Source organism: Drosophila mojavensis, unplaced genomic scaffold (assembly GCF_018153725.1).
Source record: "Drosophila mojavensis isolate 15081-1352.22 unplaced genomic scaffold, ASM1815372v1 contig_80, whole genome shotgun sequence".
NCBI lineage: Eukaryota > Metazoa > Arthropoda > Insecta > Diptera > Drosophilidae > Drosophila > Drosophila mojavensis.
The window spans coordinates 8,799,868-8,821,998 of record NW_025318906.1 but is presented as its reverse complement, the minus strand read 5'-3'; the positions used below and the strand labels follow the sequence as shown (position 1 = coordinate 8,821,998).

Here is a 22,131-nt window from a genome sequence, read left to right as displayed (position 1 = left end):
GAAAACATTCAATCTAAACAAAATAAAGTAAAATAAAATAAATAATCAAATACAATGCACTATGGGGAAAAATCCAAATTATCGGGTATTAATTAATAACTTAAAAACTAAGCCAGATTTTTTGATCCGGTTTTTGTATTATTAATATGTATACCATCAGAAATATATTTTAGAAAAATGGGCGTGTCACCGCCCACCCAAAAAAAATTTATTAAAATTTTGTATTAAAAATTTTTTTTTTTTTTTAAGAATTTTGCTTGTTCATACTTTAAAATAATAATTTTAATTGAAAACAATCGAACTTTCATAAAATCGAAATTAGTTTTCTTCAGTTTCGAGTTCCAAATCAGCCAGAAATATTGATCCGCTAAAAAAATTCGGGTTCTTCAACTGATTTAATTGTGCCTTCAACTTTACATAATACAATACGTACAACTTCATTAGACAGCGACCTTTATGCTTTCAAACTCTTTTCTAAAGATTTGCCGAAGAAATAATCTGATCAGATGTATCCATTGTTAAAAACCATCAGCGAAATTATGGATTCTGCTCTCATGCTCTCATGCATGATGAAATTAGTCTGATTTATAGACCTGGTTGGGCAAATCAGACGCTTCCTTACCAAAAAAGCCTACAGGATGAACAGTACTTTCCATAATCTGCCTCAAATGAACAATTATTTTTATAAACATTTGCTGTCATAGGCAGTCATTCATAGTTGTCAGCTAGTTTTTGTTCCTGCTGCATTTCTTCCATTTGTAATTTATATTTTGGCAAAAAAAAGCGGCTTTTGCTTTTTTAATATCATTTATAAGTTGAATCAATATTAGTCTTATTTAGTTTCAAAATCACAATTACTATTTCTTGGTTAGAGTTGCCTTTTTCATTGAGCCAAATATCACACAGGTCAGCTCATAGTCACCTGCTAAAAATTGATTTGCGCCGGTTGTGCGCAAAAGTGCACATTGAGACAAAGGCACTAAGATCCCAATTGATTACTCTATAACATGCAATTGGAATTACACTGGTGCGCCCTGGTGGCTGTTTTATATGTCTTTGCAAAGTTTAATTTTATTTACAAGAAATGAAATTTGACAACATTTGCTAATTATACAATAAATGATTAAAATAAGTTCAAACATCAATTGGTTTTTAAGCCAACGCATAGTAGAAGCCCTAAAAATTCATATCCTTTTTAAATTTCTCAAAAATAATGTCTGGTCATTGAATAACGATGATTTGAAAATCGGCTAACACAAATTGTAAGCTGAAGGCAAATGCTTTTCGAAGATAACAGCTGACTTTAACAGCTGTTAGGCTTAACAGTGGACTGTTATTCAACATTTTGGGTACAGTACCTTAAAGTTTGGAGTTTTATTAAGATGTTAACATAAAAAAATTATAAATTTTCATACTTCGCAAAAATGACTAAATACCCGAAAAACGGCAAAATTCCCCATAGTGCAATGGTTTGAATTGGTCTTAATGGGAATAATCATGGTAATGAGAACTGAAGCGGGCATAATTAAATTGCGCTCACTGTTTTTTTTTTTTTTTTTTTTTATTATTTTTTATTGATGATGCCCAAAGAATGCGATTATAATAGATAAATATATAAATGTATTATTGTTGTTGTTGTTGTCGCTCTCTCTATTGCTGTGCAGTTCTGAGATGCTGCAGCTCCTGTGCATAGTCAGCCGGTGCCCAGTTGCCAAAGAGCGCATCGCCCATGGCTATGTAGGCACGGAATAGAGTGTTAAAGTTGACATAGGGTTTATCCTCCAGCTCCTCCTCGTACTCGGCTGCCGCGTGTTGTAACAAGTTGAGGCATAGCAGCGCCGCCAGTGCCACCAATAGCCCGTGTCTGTGTAGCTGCCACATGCTTGCGAAATTCTAAATGCATATCAATTGCAGCTGCGGCTTTTATAGAGCGATTGCATGTGCCAATTGGGCCAAGTGTTGTCACAGTTGGCCAAAGAACAACACTATTAAATATTGTTGTTAAAACATCAGAAGCGGATCAGGGGCAATCGATGCTTAAATAGACACATTTCTATGCTTGTTTAGTGGAGGAAGCAGCAACAGCAGCAGCAGTAGCAGCAGCAGCAGCAGCAGCAGCAGCAGCAACAACACCAGCAACACCAGCAGACATGACATGGCACAGGCAACGTCAACGCCAACGCCAGTGCCACCTACTGCCATTAATCATGCTGGCCAAAAAGCCAAGTGCAGTCAGTTAATTGCCTTAGCCAAGTTGCTTTAATTGATCGCACGAGCTTTTGTTTAATTATAAAATGACTTTACATTTGGGTCACACGATACTCAAACGCATTTCAAATGCGGAAACTATCGAGCCCCCAACCAAGTAGTACCCAAAACCCTACTATAACGATCGACCCTCCTCTGGCAGGAGCCTTGAAAGCCAAGCGCGATATAATAAATTATTTATTAACATATTATACATATTATACTAAATATAATAAATTTGCAGTGCTCGGTGTCGCATTTTTCTTAAATATATTTTGATGCCAGCTTTTGGCCAAGTCGTGAGAAAGATGCTTGGCCCAATGAAAATGAAAGTCAACTTCCCATAAGCCAAAAAGGGCACAAGAAATGCAGTTTTATTTTTAAATATGTTGCTGTGGCAGCAACAGCAACAAGAGCAACGCCAACAGCAACAGCAGGCTGTCACCGGTTTACAACCGGAGCAACAGCAACAGCAACAGCATCTATAATAACAGCAGCAACAGCAGCAGCAGCATCTTCAACAACAACAACAACAACAAACAGCAGCAGCAGCAACAACAGCTTCATCATCAGCTCACATAATACGCAATCGATTGTTATTTTATTTTATTTTATTTTGTTTTTTGTTGTTTTGTCTTGGCGTTTTGTGTGTGTCTTCTTCTTTTACGCATATTATAAGACAGTTGCTGGCGCTGCCAAATATTTGGATATCTTTGGCTTTCCAGTTCAGTTCAGTTCAAGTTCGCGTCTCGAGCGGTTAAGTTTCGAGTTAACGCGTCAACCGGCCAAATCCAAGTTCCACTAAAAATAAAACAAAATCTAAACGCGTCCAGCTGCAGGACTCACAAAGGATATTAGCTCGAGCTGGATTATGATTTTGTGCTGCTTCGTTGATTTGTGAAGTTATAGACAACAGAAAGTGTTTGAATAAATAGGGAACAGAAAAGAATAAATATAAAATACAGTGAAATATTAAAATATTTATTTAAGGTAAATGAAATTGTGCATGGAACTAAATGGAAATAAAATATATTTATATACAACAGAATCAAAACTTTAAGGAAAACTCAGTGAAGTGTGCTGCAGAAGAATAAAAAAAAAAATCACTTGAGGACAATAAAAAAATTAAAAATGAATTTAATTTTTAAAATGTTGTTAAAATATAAACAAAAGAAATTTGGAGTTGGATTATTTCCTAAAAAGTTAACTCTGCTAAAATTAATAAAACAAAACAGAATATATTTTATGTGATGTATTTGCATGGCATAATTTAAAAAAAAATATATATTTTATAAATTTAAAAATGTGTATAAATATTTGAGTACTTAATTTATAATATCTATTTATATACACGAAAAATAACAATTTTTATGTATATTTTTTTATTTGAATATATTTTTGGTTTGGATTTAGATTTGACTCATATTTATATAAATTTAAAAAATAATAGTCATTTTTATATATTTTTATATTTATAATTATATTATTTTTTTATAGTTTTAATTTAGAGTTCGATTTTTTAAATTAGACCAATTGGAGTTTTTTTCTGGATTTAACTGCTTGATATAGACAGTATATACAATACATTTTAATTTTTATATTTAAAAAAAAAAAAAATGTTGTCCTTTAATTGCCTAAAAATTAATTTGTTCAATTATTAGTAAGCAAAAAATTTATTTAAAATCTGGACAAATTTAATGAACTCAAATATATTTTTAAATTATATAGAATTTTTATAATTAAAAATTTATGAACATAATAATATTCAACAAATAAAAATTTATATAATTATATATAATATACATCAAATAGCTTGCTATATATACATCTTTCAACAAGTAAACTAAAATCTTTTTTAGTGACCTATCATAAATTTGCTTTGTAGCTGCAGATCCTTAGGACAGTTCATTCTATAAATTATGCATCTCAGCAGGTAGATCAGTCATGAGATGAATCGGCTAAAAATAGTGTACAAGCTTTATAAATGTCAAATAAAACATAGAACATGAAAGGTATATAAGCTAGCCATAAAAAAGTGCCTCGATTTGTAACCTCTTGCCACACATTTTATATCAATCCACACCAATTAATATCATTATGCTAGCCATTCAGAGTGCTGTTCTTATTAATGAAGATAGCCAGCGAATTGTGAATCATCGCAGAGAGAATAATGTCAGTTCATATAAAGTAAAATCATTTATCAAGCAGCTAAAGGCAGAGATTCTTGTCTCTTCTGACAGAGACGCAGAGCGTGAAAACGGCCAAGATATTTATCACATAGAAGAACAAGCTTGTAAGTCGATCAATAATTAGTTAACACTCCTTCGACTGTCTGCACTTAATTGTACTGTAAATTTGCTAGAATCTTACAAATGAAGCTAAAACATTGCTCAACAATTGAAGCTGGCTGTTGAAAGCAATGCGGATACAGAATCGATGATGGTTAGACACAATGCGATCAGCACTATTTGAAGTGGGCCACATTTTCAGCTTGTGTTACGCACTCAATTAACGTCAGTTTGGGCCATAATGACAGCCACTCGGGCTTGGGCTGCGGGCCAACAGACCAGCATCTGTGAGAAAATCCCCAATACATACGTGTACATATCAAGAGAAATACATTTATTTATATATTGTATTTAGCTATTATTGTGCACACTTCACGCTTGATATCATTGAAGTAGACATGTTTTGTATTGGCCATATCCTTAAGCCCAGCTTCAGAAATTCCCATCTGATGACGTACAGGTTGGCTAATTATAGAAATTCTATTGCCAAGCAAATAAATAATTTATTTATAAATCCGATTTTATAGCTTTATGTTTATTTAAGCTACATATCTTAAACAAACAAGTGAAATAGATATTTGAGAGTTCATCCTGTTGATCTTGAGAGCTAAACGGTTGAATGACTTCTTCTGATTCTGATTGGTTAGCAAAATGAGTTCGTCAGAGTCTAAAGTAAAGCGAAACCAGTAGTTAGACAAATGTGATAAGAAAATCTTCTTTGAAATACATGTTAAATACATTTAGGTATATATAATAAATTAATTAGATAATATTCTTGCTTAGGTCATGACTCTCAAGTTGTTGAGTAAAGAGAAATCACTTGCAAGGAAAACAGTAGGAGAAAATCTGTTATAAAATAATATACAAATAAATATATGTATATGAGTATAGCAACAAGTCCATTTACATAATCATGAGCAGAGATCCTTAAGTTCAGGCAGCCCGCTTAAGATTTGAAGAACTGATTCTGACTGTGAAGTGGTATTTCTCTCACGGCATATCAGAATCAGATTGCTATAATTAAATTCTAAAGTAAAGCGAAACCAGTTGCCAGACAGCGACTGCGGGCACATAGAGATATCGTTTAAATTGTATTTAAGATTTATGGTTGCGATGCGCCAAAACGTGCTGCTAATTTATTGCCAGACGAGACAAGAAATCGAAGTAGAAAATGGAAAAATTAAAAATTAAAAATAAAATAAATAAATAAAAAATGATTAAAGCTACAATTTGAGAAATTAGTAATTATATAATGCGGAATCAATGCACTTACAGCGGTTCTTAGCTGTAATATAATAATAATAATAAAAAAAACTATTTTTAATTTGTCTGCCTCTGAGCTGAAGTTCAAGAAATGATTCAAATAAAGCGATTTAATGGCCATAGCCATTCACTTTTGAGGCCGGCTAGCGCTGTTATCTATTCGAAAATAATATATATATTTATATTTATATATATTTGTGTATATGAATATATAAATGTTTTGCTTTCTGGTTACGCATCTTCTTCTACTACTTCGGCAGCTTGTCTCAGCGTATTTTGATGGATCATTGAAAACAATGTGAAGTAAAACAGTTTTTCAGCTCGTAAATATGATGTGAAATATGATTGAAGATGATGCGGCTAAATTGCTTGCCTATGAAGAGGGAATGCTTCCTCATTGTCAGCGGGCATTGTGGCTGCTGCTGCTGCTGCTGCTGCTGCTGCTCTTGATAATGACCCTGAATCTGTCGAATGTACATACATATTGCAGATTGTTACACTTTGCTCTTGGATTGTTTTTAGTAATTGTACATCTGCATTTGCATAATGGAATTGTAATGGAGGTTAAGTCATGAATGTCTTTTTAAAGGTCTTCAAAGGTCTTCAGAGGCCTCTTTAAGCATCCTCAGAATACGCATTCTTCGTGCAGTCATTAAAATACAATTAGTTGTTGCCTAGATAGTCATTATAGACGATTATATAGCTTACAGTTTATTGACATCGGCATACAGGTTATTGGCTCGCTATATCTGTCTACTATATATTTATTTTTTTATTTTTTATTTATTTATTTTTTTTTTATCTCAAGTATGTCACAGCCAGTGGGACACGCCTTCGACAAATATCTAAATGCTTAATTGTCAACAAATTAGTTTTGCATAGCTCTTTCATACATATTTTATTGAATAAGTTTTACATCATCGTCGGAAATGAAGGCAGGTTATATAATTGATTAAGTTATCTCAAATGGACAGTTAAAAGTGGCAAATAATTAAATGCTGATTTCTTATTATATTTTATTTTATTTTCATTTTACTTTTCTTTATTTTGATGTATTTTATTTATTTTCTTGTGATTTATTTCTATGGCCGCTTTGTTGGCCCAACAATGCCAACAATTTAGCGCTCTTTAGCTTGGCAAATTGTGTACAACTACTGTTCAGCAATATATATGTATATACTTATATAGATAGATATCTATCTATTCATTAAGTTTGCCGACAATGCTTGATTTATTCAATTCAGTTCTTCAATTTCATTTCGCGCACTTCATATGACATGATCCACACAATCGACCACTGTGCGGCGCACACACGAGTGCACCAATGCCTTTTGGGCCTTTTATGCAATACTCTGTAGATATTGATAATAGATGTAGGGTATATTTGTTTAGTTGAAAGGTTTAAAAAAGCCAGCTGAGTCGATTATACACAAATAATATAATTATTCCTAATTACGATGAGCAACCTAATTTATTTAGGTAAGATCTTCTATTCTATCTGTCTGCATATCTAGACAAATAAAAAAATATATATATTTAACTTCAGCATATATTAAAAATTTACCTTTTATCTAAAGCGTCCAGCTGCTCGTCCAGGGTGTCTCTTAGTCGTACAATCCTCAACTACAATTGCAGGCAATTTCAGGGCAACAAACACTAGAGAAACTGCACAATGAGCCAAACACAAGTGAGCAGTTGGCAAGTTCGTTGCCTAAGTCTTTTGTTTTCACCCAACTAAAAATAAATAAAAAATTAAAAAACATCAATGAAATGACATTAATGATATGCAATATACAGTCCGTCAGCCAAGTGTACTCATATAACAATCAAATAAAAATCAATATTAATAAATATCTACAAATATATTTTTCCACAATTTATACAACGAGCTGTCAGAGATTTGACCTCACTCGAAGCACAAAAATCCATTTGAATAATCATCAATTAGACGCATTCTGAAATGCCGTTTGATAGCTCAAATAAACAAATAGGCTTTTGATTAATGAAAGATTAAACAATAAACAAATTGCTCACCCTCAGCACGGCTTCAGTTTGGGTTTCAACACGTGACACGACGCCTGTCAATATTGAACGATAACAGATTTATGCTTGGCCACTCCAATACTTGTCCGAAATGTAGTTCAAACGGAAATGGTGAATGTGAATTGAAGGTCAGCAGTCAGCACAGCTATGGACTTGGATTTCCTTTTATTGAGTTTCCAGTTGGAGATAAGCCATCGATACACTTTGCCCGCTGGCATGAGTCTCGTCTATATGGTCAATTGATGAATCGAACACGGGCTCCCACGCAGACTCCGCTAATGTTGTGCACAGTGCCGTTAAACAGTCTACGCACCACTGTTTTAATTAAATATAAAATATATATAACAGCTCTAATGCGATGTTAAATATGGTTACGTCGCTTCTGCCCGCTGAGCCGAGTTCGGGTCACGCCTCGATTCGGACTGTGCCGTGGTTTATGCTAATTCAGTCGGATCTTGCGATGCTTTATCTTCAAATGTTTTCAACAGCATGTTCGTTTTAATCAATGAATGTTTATTGATTCATAATTTATCAATCAGCCTAATGCATAATGTTTTGTAAGCGTGCAATTTACATATGATTTAAACATTTTGCTTACAGCATGCCCCGGTTACGATTGCCAGCCACAGTTGGCCCACTTTCGGTGGGGCCGCTGCTGCTGCTGCTGATGCTGGTGGTGCTGTTCGCGTTTGACGACGCCGGCGCCCAGGGCAACTTCGAGGATGCGGACAAGGCGAACGAGTACACGGATCAGCAATTCGATTTGCGTCACACCATACCCGGTGAGCCGGGCATCGACTATCCCATATTGAGCGAGGTGCCCAAGACGAGTTTTCTTTGCAGGGGCCGACACGAAGGTGGGTCTACCTCTTATATAGATACTACAGCTCCCAATTTGAGCTGACAGCATGCTAATTGAATTTGTCGCGCAGGCTATTATGCGGATGTGGAGAGTCGCTGTCAGGCGTTTCGCATTTGCGCCCACACCGCACGCTCGGCGCAGGGCTTTGGCTTTCTCTGTCCGAATGGCACGATCTTTAACCAGCAAAAGTTCGTCTGCGATTGGTATCGCAATGTGGACTGCGACCAGTCAGAGCAGTACTATGACATGAATAACGAGAGCACCGTGGGCAGCACACAGGAGATGATGGAGCGAGTGCGCCAGATGATGGAGTATCCCACCAAGACCATATCGCAAGTGCTGCAGCAGCAGGAGCTGAACCAGCGCAGGCAACAGCCCAACAGGCATCACACCCTCAGCAAGGATCTGAGCACTGTCAGCGGAGTCCTCGACCAACCAGCGGCCGTTGCCAATGAGAAGCAGACGCTGCGCGGCGAGGACATCAAGAGCGAAGCTCTGCTGGCTCCGATTGTCACAGCTGAAGCCAATGAGCCCGACGACGGCGAGGACATCTATGTGAACAGTCTGGGTGAGCTGTCCTCCGATCCGGGCATCCAGTTCGATCACACGAATGCGCACATCATAGCCGAGTATCCGCGTGAGTATCACTATCAGAAGCAGAAGAACTTTGCGGCACGCGTCAATGCGGGCCTCGAGCTGCTGGACGGCAGCTCAGCTGCTTCCAATGAGCAGATGGCGCCCGAGTACATCAAGCAGACACGCAACACCAACGAGGAGGCGACACAGCTGGATCTGGTGGCCAACATCAATAACTTGCTGGAGGAGGTCTCCACCGACCTGGATCCCAGCGTCTCGGGCTACCAGTCAATGAGCCCGCAGAAGGTGAAGCAGCCCTTTAGATTCCTCAGTCGTGGATTCTCCATGCAGGCCAACGAAAAGGAGGCCGGCAAAAGCCACTCATCCTATGTGTACAACAGACCCAAGCAAACGCCGGGCACGGTCCGATTTACGGTAAGCCCCATAAGGCTATCAATAGTTGCCTAAAGTCATATATATCTGATTATTTCCTTACAAGCATGATCTACTCCTACATCCATAAACTCTTTCAACTCTCTTTTGATCTTTCCTCATATTCTCTCTCATTTTATCTATTTCTCTCTGTCTCTCTCTCTCTCTCTCTCTTTCTATCTTTATTTGGCAATCTCTTTCGCTACTCTATACAACTATTCGCCTACAACATTATCATTTACAACCACATCTTGATAAACCACACACAAAAACCACCAAACACCACTAAAGTCCAATGAGATACCCATTGATGCTCACAAAGACATTGAACACAAGCTTAAATTCAATAATGACAAAACCACAAGCAGCAGCAGCAGCACAACTACCACCACCACCACTACTACTACAACCACAAGCACTGAAACGCCTCTTGAAACTTTGTTAATTGCACCCACATTGCCGCCAGCATTCGATGAGCCAGACGCCACCACAGCGCAGACAACAATCGAGCCAGCTGTGGACAATAGCAGCGAGCTGCCCATTATCGAGTCGATTGGCCAAGCTGCGGCACTCACGGCCAGCTTGAGTGAGGACTTGGAGCAGGCTGAGCCCGCACCACTGAGCGCCGCTGCGGCGGACAAGACGGATGTGGATTTGCAGGCCGAGAAGCTGCTGCTGGCGGGCGTCAAGCTGACCTCGCACGATGAAGAGACGGCGCTGCGGAGCAACAAATTGACGCTGGGCAGGACCACAACACGTCCCACTCGCACCACCCGCACCACCCGCACCACGCGCACCACCACAGCGCGGCCAACCACCACGCCCGCGATGAGCACCTCGACGGAAACTGTGACGGAGATCAGCAGCACGCAGGAGCGCATCCGCAGCTATCGGCGCTTTGCCCAGAAGCGCGTGGGTAGCGGCACATTGCGGCGGCAAGGGACAGTGAAGCGCAAAACCACACCACCAAGCACCACCAAGGCCACAACTACAGCACGCTCAACCACGCCCACACGCAGCTATTCTGATCGTTTGGCCGCAAGTCGCTTGCGCTTGCAGCGTTTAACCAGCAAATCCGGCACCACCACAGCAGCAACCACCACCAGCAGAGCTACAACTATCGCTAGCACCACCACTGAGTCGTTTCTAGCTCTTGCGCGCCCTGAGCAGAGTCCCAATAAAAAGGTTGCTGTGCGGGACATTGAGAAGGAGACGAGTCAGCAGCAGCAGCAGCAGCAGCAGCAGCAGCAGCAGCAGCAGCAGCGTGCGAACTGGGACAGCGTGCAGAGCAATCTGCAACGTTTTCAAGTGGCGCGCGGCAATCGTGTTTACACGCCAGCAACACGCGCCAGCACCACCAGCAGCACCACCGGCAGCATCACCAGCACCACCCATCGACCTTCGCCCACAGCCAGCGCTCAACGTGGACGCAATCGTCACTCCACGTACCGTACACACGCACCACAGCTGCGCACTCGCGGCACCACCACGCCACGCAGCACCACAACGACAACAACAACCACACAGCGCACCACACCTGCGTCCGCCGCTCTCTCCACACTGACGCAACAGATTTCTGCTTTAGCCGCCGGCTACAGCTATGCACCGCCACGCACACACACACACGACTATCTAAATGCACCCACAACCGCCATACCGCTCACAATTGTGGGCAACGCACAACAGCAATCACACTCACAGCAGCAACACATCAGCTCAACTCTTATTCCCTCCTCCGCTTTTCTGCCCTTCGATAAGCTAACGCGTGCCATTGTTGATGACTCCATTTTACAGAACTTTAAGAGCAACAGCGCGCACCGAGGCAGCAGCAGCAGCCAGCAACAGCAACAGCGGCGGCAACAGCAACGCCTCACGAAGCCTGCAACCAGCAACAGCTATCAATATGCTAAGCCAGCAGCAGCAGCAGCTCCAGGTAAGCAGAGCGATAATATCTGACTCTATATATTATATATGAATTATATTGCAGCTTTAGCTAGCTTGACCATACCACCACGCCCGCAACAATCGCAGCAGCAGCAACAGCCACAACAGCAACAGCAGCAGCAGCAACAGTTGCCTCCATTGGTGCTGCCCACGCCGCCAGGCATTGTTATTGCTCGTGCCGAGGGTCAACGCATTGCTCCCAGCTCTGCCAACAACATCATCTCCTCCCTGGTCAATCAGCCTCAAGCAAAGAGCAATCAGGGCAGTTCATATGTGGCACTCAGCGATTTTCTTAACAACAAATTTGGCGCCAGCAGCAACAACAATAATCCTACGACATTACAACAGCAACAGCAGCAGCAGCAACTGCAACCTATTGAGCAGCAATTGCAACAACAACGTCAGCCAGTCAAACAACAGCAGCAGCAGCAGCTGAGCTACATTACACAGCGCTATCAACAACCGCAAAAGCAACAGCAGCAACAGCAGCAACAACAGCAGCAACATCAGCACCAACATCAGCAACAACAGCACCATCAACAGCACCAACAACAGCAACAGCAGCAATATCAGCCCCAGCAGCAGCAGATTCATTATCACCAGCAGCGCCAACAGCAACTGCCACAGCAACAGCAACTGCCACAGCAACAGCAACTGCCACAGCAACATCAATTGCCACTCCAACAACAACATCAACAACTGCAACTTGTTCAACAACAACATCAGCAGCTACAACATCCTCAGCAATTCAATTATCAGACACAATTCCAGCAGCAACAGCAGCCCTACCAGCAACAGTTGCAGCACTACCAACAACAACAACAACAGCAACAGCAACAGCAATCTCAACGTCCCTCCATTCAGTCCATACAACAGCCCTACCTGACGCCCAACATTTTCGTGCCGTACCAGCAACAGCAGCAACTGTTGCCGCTCTTCCCGCCGCTGGCCACAGGAGCAACGGCACCAACGACATTTGCAGCAAATGCAGCTCTGGTGGTCAGAAAGAATGAGAATGGACCGCAGCTGGATCACCTGAATATTGCACTGCCAGCTCTGCCCAACGCCTTGATACCATCGCCCGCATTGCAGCTACCGTCGCCCCCATTGCAGGTGGCGCAAAAGCGAAACGATGTCCAGATCGGGCGGCTGCAATTGACGGACAGCAACGGCAAGGGCATGGTGGGTCAGGGCTCGGAGGCGGCTTTCTATGCGGGTCGCACATCCTACCAGGTGCCACAGAGCAGCGTTGGCCGCCTGCCCAACGACATAACGCAGTTGCGACGACTGCGCCAGCGACGCCACTGAGAGGCCAACAACAGGAGGAGGAGGAGGAGGAGGAGGAGGAGCAGCAGCAGCAGCAGCCGAGGAAGGAGACGGAGTTACTACTACAAAAGCTTAAGTTATTATTTATATTTTGTTAGTTTAGGCTAATGTTAATGCAATTGTAAATTGTAAATTATATACATATATATGTGTGTATATATTCCATGCTATTCAATTTGCAATATTTATTTAATAAATAAAACGACGAATTTGTTGAAAACGTTTCTTTGGTTGGTTTCATTCATCTTTCATCTTCTTCTTTCTTGTTTGTTTATATGCAATTGTTCGCTCATGGTGAGATTAAGTTTTATTGTTTAAAGTGTTTAGAATTGGTTGCTTATTTTTTATGAATACAAATACAATACAAGTGTTTTTTTTTTCTGTTTTTGTTTTTTAGTTTTACATGTAGCTAATATTATTATTATTTATTTATTTATATTGTTGTACAATATTCCATTTTGAATAGTTTTCGAATGTTGTTTTGTTGCGTTTCTTTTCATTTCATTTGTTTTTGCGATTTATTTAATGGGTGTCAAACATTTTCTATTTGTGGTTATATGCTTACCTTAATTAATGCTGTGCACAATGCATATATCATCATAATAATAATAATCATCATCATCATCATCATCATCGTCGTCGTCGTCACTATCGTTATCATAAGTATAATTATTCTCGTTATAAATATAATTAAACGGTATGGCATGGAGTATTCGTTTTATACATACGAAAAATTGAACTAAATTATCAATTGGCATATGCATAAAGTAGATCATATTTTCAGAACGAACCAAAAATGACAGAAAAACATATATATAAACAACTTGTGATGTGAGGAATCTCAGCACAAGAACCATCGTAGTCAAACATAAAAAGAGGCAATGTAAACTATTTGCATTGTAGATATATAATTACAACTAAATAGGTACAAATACTAAGTACTATATGTATATATATATGATTGTATATATAATCGAATTAATAATAATTTAAATAATACGTATAAACAACTAAATATAGTAAAATATATATATATATATATGTGTGTGTATGTGTGTATATGAACTATAAACTAGCATTAAAAACTGTCGCCCACAGCGTCTACGTAAAATGTACAGCAATCTTTTTACACAAGTTTTAAGTTTCATGGGGATTATCGAACACATAAAAACAGGAAAAATGATTAACAGCAGCGATTGCCTGACTCCCGAAACAGCAAAGATCAAAGATCAACAGCAGCAGCAGACGCGGCAGCGACAGCGGGAACAGCAACGGCAACAGCAGCTGTTGCTACCTGAATCCAGTCTCGCGCTTTAAGCCATTTAGATTATATTGATTATATACAAAACAGGCAGCTGTCGCCGCTAGGCCGAGGAGGTCCTGTATCCGAGCTCTTAACGTGCGCTCAATGCTTGACGTCCAGACGACATTTCTGCACACGCACGCGTACTCAGGGAAGCGAATTGATGTTCAGTGTGGGCGGTGGCGCTGCCGCCTGCTCCCCCATGCTCACGTTGGGCGTCAGAAATGTCATGGCTAGCTTCTCTCTCGCTGCTCCCTCGGGCACATGCAGCTGGCAATAGACTTTGCGCTCCGCCTCGCATAGACTCCAACCGGCTAGCCGGGCACACGGCACATGCGCCGCTGCCTTGCAGGTGCGCTCAAAGCAGCAAACAATGGCGCCCGGCTGTGCACAGTGCACGCACTGATACCGTGTGCTGTCCCAGACGGCTGCATCGAGGCCACTGACATGAGCGCCAATCAGCTGTATGTCATTCGCCCAGATGGCGCAGTCCTCGTGCAGCCAAATCTCGTAGCAATGATCCGATGTTTTCGTCATGCCGCGAAACGTCTCAACGAACTTGGCCTCATGGCTGCAGTCGAGCGGATCCTGCGACGAGCACTGCGATTCATTTGGATCAGCATCGCTGCAGGAGTAGACGCTGTCGTGGGTTTGCTTGCGCTTGCGTTTGTGCTGCAAGGAAACGCAATGACATATTAATTAAAGTTATATATCAATTATGGTTATCACTCACCATCGTTATCTTGGGCGCCTGCATAATGTTCGCCAGCGTTGCGGGCACCACGGGCAGATTGCGCTCATGCAGCTTGACCATGTCCGAGCGCTTGCGCTTGCTCGCGAACAAGCCGTCGATGTCGTGCACACCTGCCGGCACCTGCACCGCCGTGCGATATTCCTCACAGTCTATGGAAACCAGATACGGACCGAAGAGATCGCCCAGCCCCAGTTTGTGGGGCCCGCACTTGCAGAACACACAAATCCAACTGGAGTCGGTGGTGTCTGCATCGTAGCGATTGCTCAACGTCGAGCTGTGCATGCCGCGCAGATTTTTGCGCTCGTGCGGCGCCTTTGTGTGCTTCTTCTTCGTCTGCTTCTCGTTCACATCCTCGGCATTGTGCGTATTCTTAATGCTAATGCTGCCATCGGGCTTGATCTGTATGAATGGGGACTTGAACCTGAGATCTGGCGCAGCAGCGCCATTGTTATTGCTGTTGCTGCTCTCACGATTGGGCGCCGGAGTGCTGTCCTCGTCGGTGCTGAAATTTTTGCGCACGCTTCCCTTTTTCCCCGCGTTGGCCTTGGCGCCATTCTTGGCCGTCGGCTTCTTGCCCTTGGGCGCATTCTTTTTCTTTTTCTTGTTGTTGGCGTTGGCATTCCCGTTGCTTGCCTTGGGCGCGAGTGCCTTGGCTGCAGCTGCCTCGCTTAGCTTGCGTGCCGCCAGAGCAGCTGCTGCGGCTGCCGAGGTGCTCGGCTTATCATCATCACTGTCCAGCTGCATGATTTCCGTTTCAGGCGGAGGAGGAGGCGGTGGTGGCGCCGTCTTCTTTCGCGCGGGCATCTTCTTTGGCTCCTCAATGGTAAAGCGCAACAGGGATGGATCCATGCCCATTGAGAGTCGTCGCGGTGGCAAGCAACGCGTTGGCGGCGTTCGTGGCGGCACTTTGGCGCTTGGCGGCGTCGCAGCCGCAGCTGGGGCTGGTGACTGTGCTGTGACGTGCTCCTTGGCTGGCGGTTCGGCCAGCGGCGTAGGACTGTGTATGGGACTGGGCATTGTCGATTTCATGGCCGCCTTTGTCGCCATAGGTCGCAGCTCGGGTGTGGGTGCAGGAGTGGATGCTGGGGTTGGTGTTGGTGTGCTGGCCGCTGGTGGAGTGCTGGCTAATGGCTTATCCTTGTCTAAGGCTAATTGTGCAGTCAGATCTGCTCTTGGTGCTCTGGCCGGCTCATCGGCTTGCTGCTCGGCCGGCTCATCCTCAATGCCGGCAAACATTTTCTCCAGCTTATCCTCCACCTCGTTGAAATGGCACGGCTCTGTGGCTCCAATTGCTGTGGCATTAGTTGCTGCTGCTCCTGATGCTGATGTTGCTGTTGTTGCGACTGCGGGCGATTCCTTTCCAACTGGCGATTCCACTTCATCCTCATCATCGTGCACGCTCACCGCTGGCTTGGCATCAATGTCGCCCTGCTCGACTAAAGCTGGCGAGGCGGGCGTATCTGTGATGACGGCCTTGTTATTGTCCAGCTGCTGCTGCTGCTGCTCCAGTTGATCCTTGCCAGCAACCGCTTCGCTGGCTCGACTGCTGTGGCTGCTGTGTGTGCCAGCACTGGAGCTGCTCGAGCTGCTGCTGCTGCTATTGCTCTGCGGACTGGGTGGTGGCATTTGCGATTCACTGGCTGACTTTGAGGCGGGAGACTGGCGCTGCTGCTGCTCCTGCTGATCCTCATCGTCAACCTGGCGACGATGCTGCTGCTGCTGCTGTTGCTCTGTGAGATTGCGTTGGAGCAGCGCTTGTCGCTGCTTCTTAGTCTTGGGATTATCCGTATCGTTGTAGATCGTGGAGCTATTGCTGCTATTGTCGGCTGTTGCAGCAGTTGGCGGCGATGATGCCCGTCCATTTTCTTGCGGCAGTTCGTGTTGTTGCGGCTGCGGCTGCTGCTGGTGCTGGTGCTGTTGCTTATCCTTAAGGCCGAACGGCTGAAACTCTTGCACATCGGCTCCATTCTTGGGCGAGTGCTTTGGACTGCAACTGTTGCTATGCGGGCTCGGGGTACGCTGTCTTTTCACATTTTCACTGGGCGTCAGGCGCATCACCTGGCTGGCTTTGCGCTTGCGCCGCTTGCGACTATTACTGCTGTTGCTGTTCGACTCCAGCGACTCCTCATTGGATGTGGTCATGTAGGGTGATTCGGGCGCCTCTACCAAGTGTTTATCCTCGGCAATTTGTTGATTATTGCTGCGATACGAGGCTGTTGTAGAGAGATCCGTGATGATCGGCTGTGAATCTTCCTGCTGCTGCTGCTGTTGTTGATGTTGATCCTCTGGCTTTTGCTTGGACAGCATATCGAGATTCGTTAATTGCGTATTGCGGGAATGCATTTGAGACGTTTGTTGGGTCGTCGCTGCCGGCTGGTGCTGTTGTTGTTGCTGCTGCATCGGCGGTTGCTGTCGCTGCTGAAATTGTGCATTTGTCATATGTGACAGCGGCGGTGGTGGTGGCGGTGCCAGATGCTGGTTATGATGTGTTGCTGGTGGTGCATAATGTAAATGTTGCTGTTGCTGCTGCTGTTCCTGTGGCATAAGCTGCTGCTGCTGCTGCTGCTGTGACGCATAACTCCCAATTCCTGCGTGCAGCGGATGATGCAAATGCAATTGATTATAGTCCAGCGGCGACTGCGGTGTAGGCGGCGTTTGCGGTCCGTTATACTTCGGCGGCGTCATGTTATAGGGCGACTGCTGCTGCTGCTGTTGCTGCTGCTGATGATAATTGCGAAGCGGCGAGGCTGTAAGAGAAGTCGCTAAGTATTAGACAATCTCTATGTTTATATTGCATGTACTTACGCTTCTTGGAGTGATGTTGCTGCTGCTGTTGTTGTTGCATGTTGTGCGTAGCCAGCTTGCCTGTGTAGCTGCAATCTTTTCCGCTTAGCTCGCTGCCCTTTTGCATGTTCTTCAACTGCGTCAGCTTAAAGTTCTCATCACGATTTTGCATGTAATGGGGCGGCGGCACATTGTTGTTGTTATTGCTACTGTTGCTACTGCTGCTGCTGCTGCCTGTGGTGGTGTTGTTGTTCGCATTGCTGCCATTGCCGTTGCCGCTACCGCTGCTGCTGCTGTGATTATTATTGTTGGGCGGGGTACTGGGCGGCGGCGGCAACAGCGACTCGCAATCTCCTGGCCCCGAACCATTCGCATTGAGATATTTACTGGCAGAGCTAGCTGGCGAGGCCGATGCAGGCATGCCCGGCAGATGTCCTGCAGGCGTGCTTGTGGTCAAATTGTGACTGTGAATAGTAAATATATATATAATATAATCTATATCCATAGTCGGCAGAGCAAAGTGTAGCTTACATCGTTGGATAATTAGGCGGTGCATGTAAATGCGATTGTTGTTGCTGCTGTTGTGATTGCTGCTGCTGTTGTTGTTGTTGCTGCTGCTGCTGTTGTTGTTGGCCAGTTTTGTTCAGCGTGGGCGCAGCGCTGCGACTTGATTGCAGCGACAAATCCATGGAGTCAAAGGGCAATGTTCCAGTATAAGGCGGCGCCAGCAACGGATTCATTTGATGATGATGATCCAGCTGCAAGGGCAATCAAATGCGATTAGATATGAAAAAAAAAAAAAAAAAAAACAAGCAAAGGCGTAATCGAGGCAATAAAAACAAGCGATTGGACAAGAAGCAACTACAAATGCAACAAAAGAGAGAGATTTGAAGGAAGTTCGGGATTTAGCTACGGGTGGCATTTGGATTTCATTGGAGTTTTATTATTATTTTACTTTTTTTGTGGATCTAATCGAAACGAAAACTACGCTAATTACGTTTTTATGATTGGCCGACATAAAATTGTAAATGGCATCGGGCGGTGGCGGCGGCGGCTGGGCGGACGACGCATGCCAGGCCAACGGTGAGCGAACCAGCGATCTTTCATTGGACATGTGCGCCAATTGGGGCTGTCGCGGTATATACGAGGGTATCTGCAGAGATGATGGATGCATCTGTTTTTCAGCTTCGTTGTCAAGGCATTCTATGTCTGTCTGTCTGCATGTGTGCGTGTCTGTGTGTGTGTCTACTCGATACTTACTTGGAGGGGATTCCATGAGGGATTCTGTGCCGCCTGACTCAAATGTCCGTGCGGATGATTGTTGTTGGACATGATTAGCTAGTCAATAACATATGTGCATATGTATATATAATATATATAGATAGATGTATCCCTAACTGAACAGTTGATGCATGAGACTCATCTAAAGGGGGAAATTGATTGCCGACAATCGAGGGGCGGCCGTCATGTGACAAACCGACATAGAAGGAACGGGTCGTAGTTAGTGGAAATAGTTACAACTATGCTCAGGACTCACTCATAGGAAAACTAAACACACTTTTGACTGTTATTACTACAAGGAAACACATTTAATTGGTTTTGTTAACACGAGCACCTGACACTGTCTATGGGGCCATACGGCATAAGATGCTGTGTCCTGTCGCTCATTTGCTTATGGTGGCGGCTATGACTATGCCGCCGTTTGAAGCATCATTTGCAGTTAATTAATTATTGCAGCTGGTATTTAATTCGAGTATAAACAAATTTCGCACGCACTTTTTTCACACCAACCACACGACCACATCCACCCACTTGCAAAAGTTTTCAGCGAGCGGTCCTTGCGCGATAATTGTAGACAGTCGATAAATAATCGGCAGCGTTGTTTTGCATGCCTGTCCCTGGTATGCGCTGCTGCTGCTGCTGCCGCCGCTGCTGCTACTGCTGGAGCGGCCTCTGGGCGCTACGCGAAAAACACGCGGTCTTTGTATCAATGAATGTTGTCTTATGTTGCCTTATGGACATTTTGTTGCAATAGCATTTGCCACTTGTTTGGTAATTGAATGTGGTTAGAGAAGTATGTGACTGGCTGGGCATAGGTGAGTGTTAGTTGGGGAGTTTTGCTTGATGATAAGCACTCTGTTTGCACAATACCTCAATCTTGCCTTCTCACTCACTCAAGTGCAGCGCATTGCAGCTTCGTTGTGACTGTTTTTGCGAATTACTTGTTTTGGGCCGAAAAGGCAGGCCAAAACCAAGCCTTGCCAAATAGCACAAACACCCGCACTTTATTGCTAACACATTGTAACGTTTCGTTAATCGAATTATCATTTATTTTTTACAAATGCCGTATTAGTTTTAGACGATTTTATGTGTGTTTCAATTTGTTTAAAACAAAATGAAATTTACGTGTGCTTCTGCTTCTGTGTTATGTGTGTGCCTATGTGTGTGTGTTCATGGTTCATTAGTGGAGTGGATGAACCACGGTACTGGTTCATCATCAAGTGCAACATTGCGAGCTCAGTCACCACACATAAATCAACGAAATAAAAAACCTTACAAAGTAAATATTTAATTGGGAATAAATATGAATTGAAATGGCCTTAGAATTTAATTATATTGTTATTTTTTTTAAAGTCATTGCCCTTGGGCATGCGATGTGTATTTCGCGGGTAAATCAGTTAGCTTTTGTCACGCAGCCGCGAATTTAAACAATTCTGTAGCCCTGGATTGCAGAAGTGTCTGCATTTCACTATTGTAATTAAATCCGCTTATCACTTGAGTAAAAACTACAACACAATATTAATTTAACATGGAATCAAATAAACGTGGTGCCTTTATAGTATTTGAAGGCTGCGATCGTGTTGGCAAGTCAACGCAAAGCAATCAACTGTGTAAGTAAATAAAGTAGATAAACCAAAAGTGAGTGAGAATGTTTGGCACTTCATTTGTCTATAACTTGTGAAACTAATTGATTTAATATGCTTCAACTTTAAGTTTTGCAATATAACACGTTAGATCTAATATATAAACCAAAAACATTGTATACTTTTGTAATTTTGAGTTTCGCGTGCATTGGCAATCGTGGCTAATTTTGCCGCTAAAATTCTTTGCAATGCGGTTAAGAGAATCTATTGTGAACTTTCCCGCCAGTCAGCGTAGAAATTTGCGCTTCTGGCAAAATTCTGATTAGAAAAGAACTATGTTTAGAAATCGCCTTGTTTTAACATTGAAATGAACTTATTAACCGATTGGTAGCAGATCTTAGTTGTTTATCTTTCCTAATCCATACTTAATGAAGTCATAATTGAAGATTATATCGCGAGCATTCATTCCATTAACAGCGGCTTTGCTCAAATTTTGCTGTTATGGAGCGGCCACAGAAGGATAACGAATACATCCTATATTTCCACATCTGCTAAGATAAGAACTACAATTGAAAACTCCTGTAATATCAATCTAATCCCAGGCGAACGGCTAAAGGAAAAAGGTATTGCTGCGAAGAAAATCAACTTTCCGAATCGTAGCACAATAATTGGTGATGTCATTAATCGATTTCTGAAGAACACCCAAGAGTTGTCCCATGAAGTTATTCACCTGCTCTTCTCAGCGAATCGCTGGGAATGCATGAGCAGCATCCAAGCGGATCTGCTGGCCGGCACGACAATAATATGTGACCGCTATGCCTATTCCGGCGTGGTCTATTCGGTGGCCAAGGGACTTGACTTGGATTGGTGCTGGGCACCAGATCTGGGCTTGCTGAAACCCGACGCTGTATTCTACTTAAAGGCAAATCCCGATCAGCTAGCATCTCGAGGCAGTTTCGGCAACGAACGGTTTGTATTACACTATCAATTTGATCTCATAAATAGGGTAGCTTATATATAATTGTCTGTCTCCTTGCAGGTATGAAAAATTGGAGCTGCAGCGCAAAGTGAGCGACCTATTTGATCATTTTAATGAAAAGGAATCCAGCTACTGGCATCAATTCGATGCATTCGAAACGGAACAGGAGCTGCATTCGAAAATTTCAACAATTGCTGAAAATCTATTACTGCAGGTGGCAGATAAACCGCTGGAAAAGCTCACATAATAATCAATGCAATGGATTTCCATTGATTTACGTTTACGTACACGATTTACATTTAATTTTCGTTTGGCGCATTGTTATAAATGCATTTGTAAATAGTATAAATAGTATATAGTATAAGTAGCATAAATAACAGCAATTTCAATGGGATTATGAATTGAAATTGGTTGAAATAAAAATGCAAAAGTTCAATTATAAAGACATCAATATAGATTTGCAAAT

General features: G+C 42.7%; 4 protein-coding genes and 1 long non-coding RNA gene across 9 annotated transcripts; 3 read left to right on the top strand and 2 right to left on the bottom strand.

Moving 5' to 3' along the window:
• Positions 1–1,587: 1,587 nt before the first annotated feature.
• LOC6579145 lies at positions 1,588–1,881 on the bottom strand. Its single transcript, XM_002005006.3, has one exon. The coding sequence runs from the start codon at positions 1,879–1,881 to the stop codon at positions 1,651–1,653; it is 231 nt and encodes a 76-aa protein (XP_002005042.1). The 3' UTR covers positions 1,588–1,650.
• A 2,325-nt stretch (positions 1,882–4,206) lies between these two features.
• LOC122757707 lies at positions 4,207–5,054 on the top strand. Of its 2 annotated transcripts, XR_006357820.1 has the most exons (3): positions 4,241–4,540; positions 4,610–4,822; positions 4,891–5,054. It is a non-coding gene; the product is annotated as an uncharacterized LOC122757707 (long non-coding RNA). The 2 variants fall into 2 exon arrangements; XR_006357819.1 differs by lacking the exon at positions 4,891–5,054 and having other exon boundaries at positions 4,207–4,540; positions 4,610–4,885.
• A 3,389-nt stretch (positions 5,055–8,443) lies between these two features.
• On the top strand, positions 8,444–13,448 carry LOC6579144 (serine-rich adhesin for platelets). The gene is made up of 5 exons (XM_032730768.2): positions 8,444–8,698; positions 8,774–9,714; positions 10,003–11,644; positions 11,699–12,063; positions 12,289–13,448. The coding sequence occupies exons 1-5, from the start codon at positions 8,509–8,511 to the stop codon at positions 12,961–12,963; spliced, it is 3,813 nt and encodes a 1,270-aa protein (XP_032586659.2). The 5' UTR covers positions 8,444–8,508; the 3' UTR covers positions 12,964–13,448.
• Positions 13,449–13,865: 417 nt separating this feature from the next.
• LOC6579143 (uncharacterized protein CG5098) lies at positions 13,866–20,273 on the bottom strand. 4 transcript variants are annotated; one of them, XM_032729732.2, is made up of 6 exons: positions 19,083–20,273; positions 18,820–18,996; positions 18,354–18,580; positions 17,844–18,286; positions 15,018–17,785; positions 13,866–14,956 (listed from the first exon to the last, which is right to left on the bottom strand). In XM_032729732.2, exons 1-6 carry the CDS (start codon positions 19,152–19,154, stop codon positions 14,432–14,434), a joined length of 4,212 nt encoding a protein of 1,403 aa, XP_032585623.1. In that variant the 5' UTR covers positions 19,155–20,273; the 3' UTR covers positions 13,866–14,431. The 4 variants fall into 4 exon arrangements, with proteins under 4 accessions (XP_032585623.1, XP_032585624.1, XP_032585625.1 ...); XM_032729733.2 differs by having other exon boundaries at positions 18,820–18,975; XM_032729734.2 differs by lacking the exon at positions 18,820–18,996.
• A 249-nt stretch (positions 20,274–20,522) lies between these two features.
• Positions 20,523–22,108, top strand: LOC6579142 (thymidylate kinase). The gene is made up of 3 exons (XM_002005003.4): positions 20,523–20,713; positions 21,289–21,655; positions 21,726–22,108. The coding sequence occupies exons 1-3, from the start codon at positions 20,632–20,634 to the stop codon at positions 21,910–21,912; spliced, it is 636 nt and encodes a 211-aa protein (XP_002005039.1). The 5' UTR covers positions 20,523–20,631; the 3' UTR covers positions 21,913–22,108.
• The last annotated feature ends 23 nt before the right edge of the window (positions 22,109–22,131 follow it).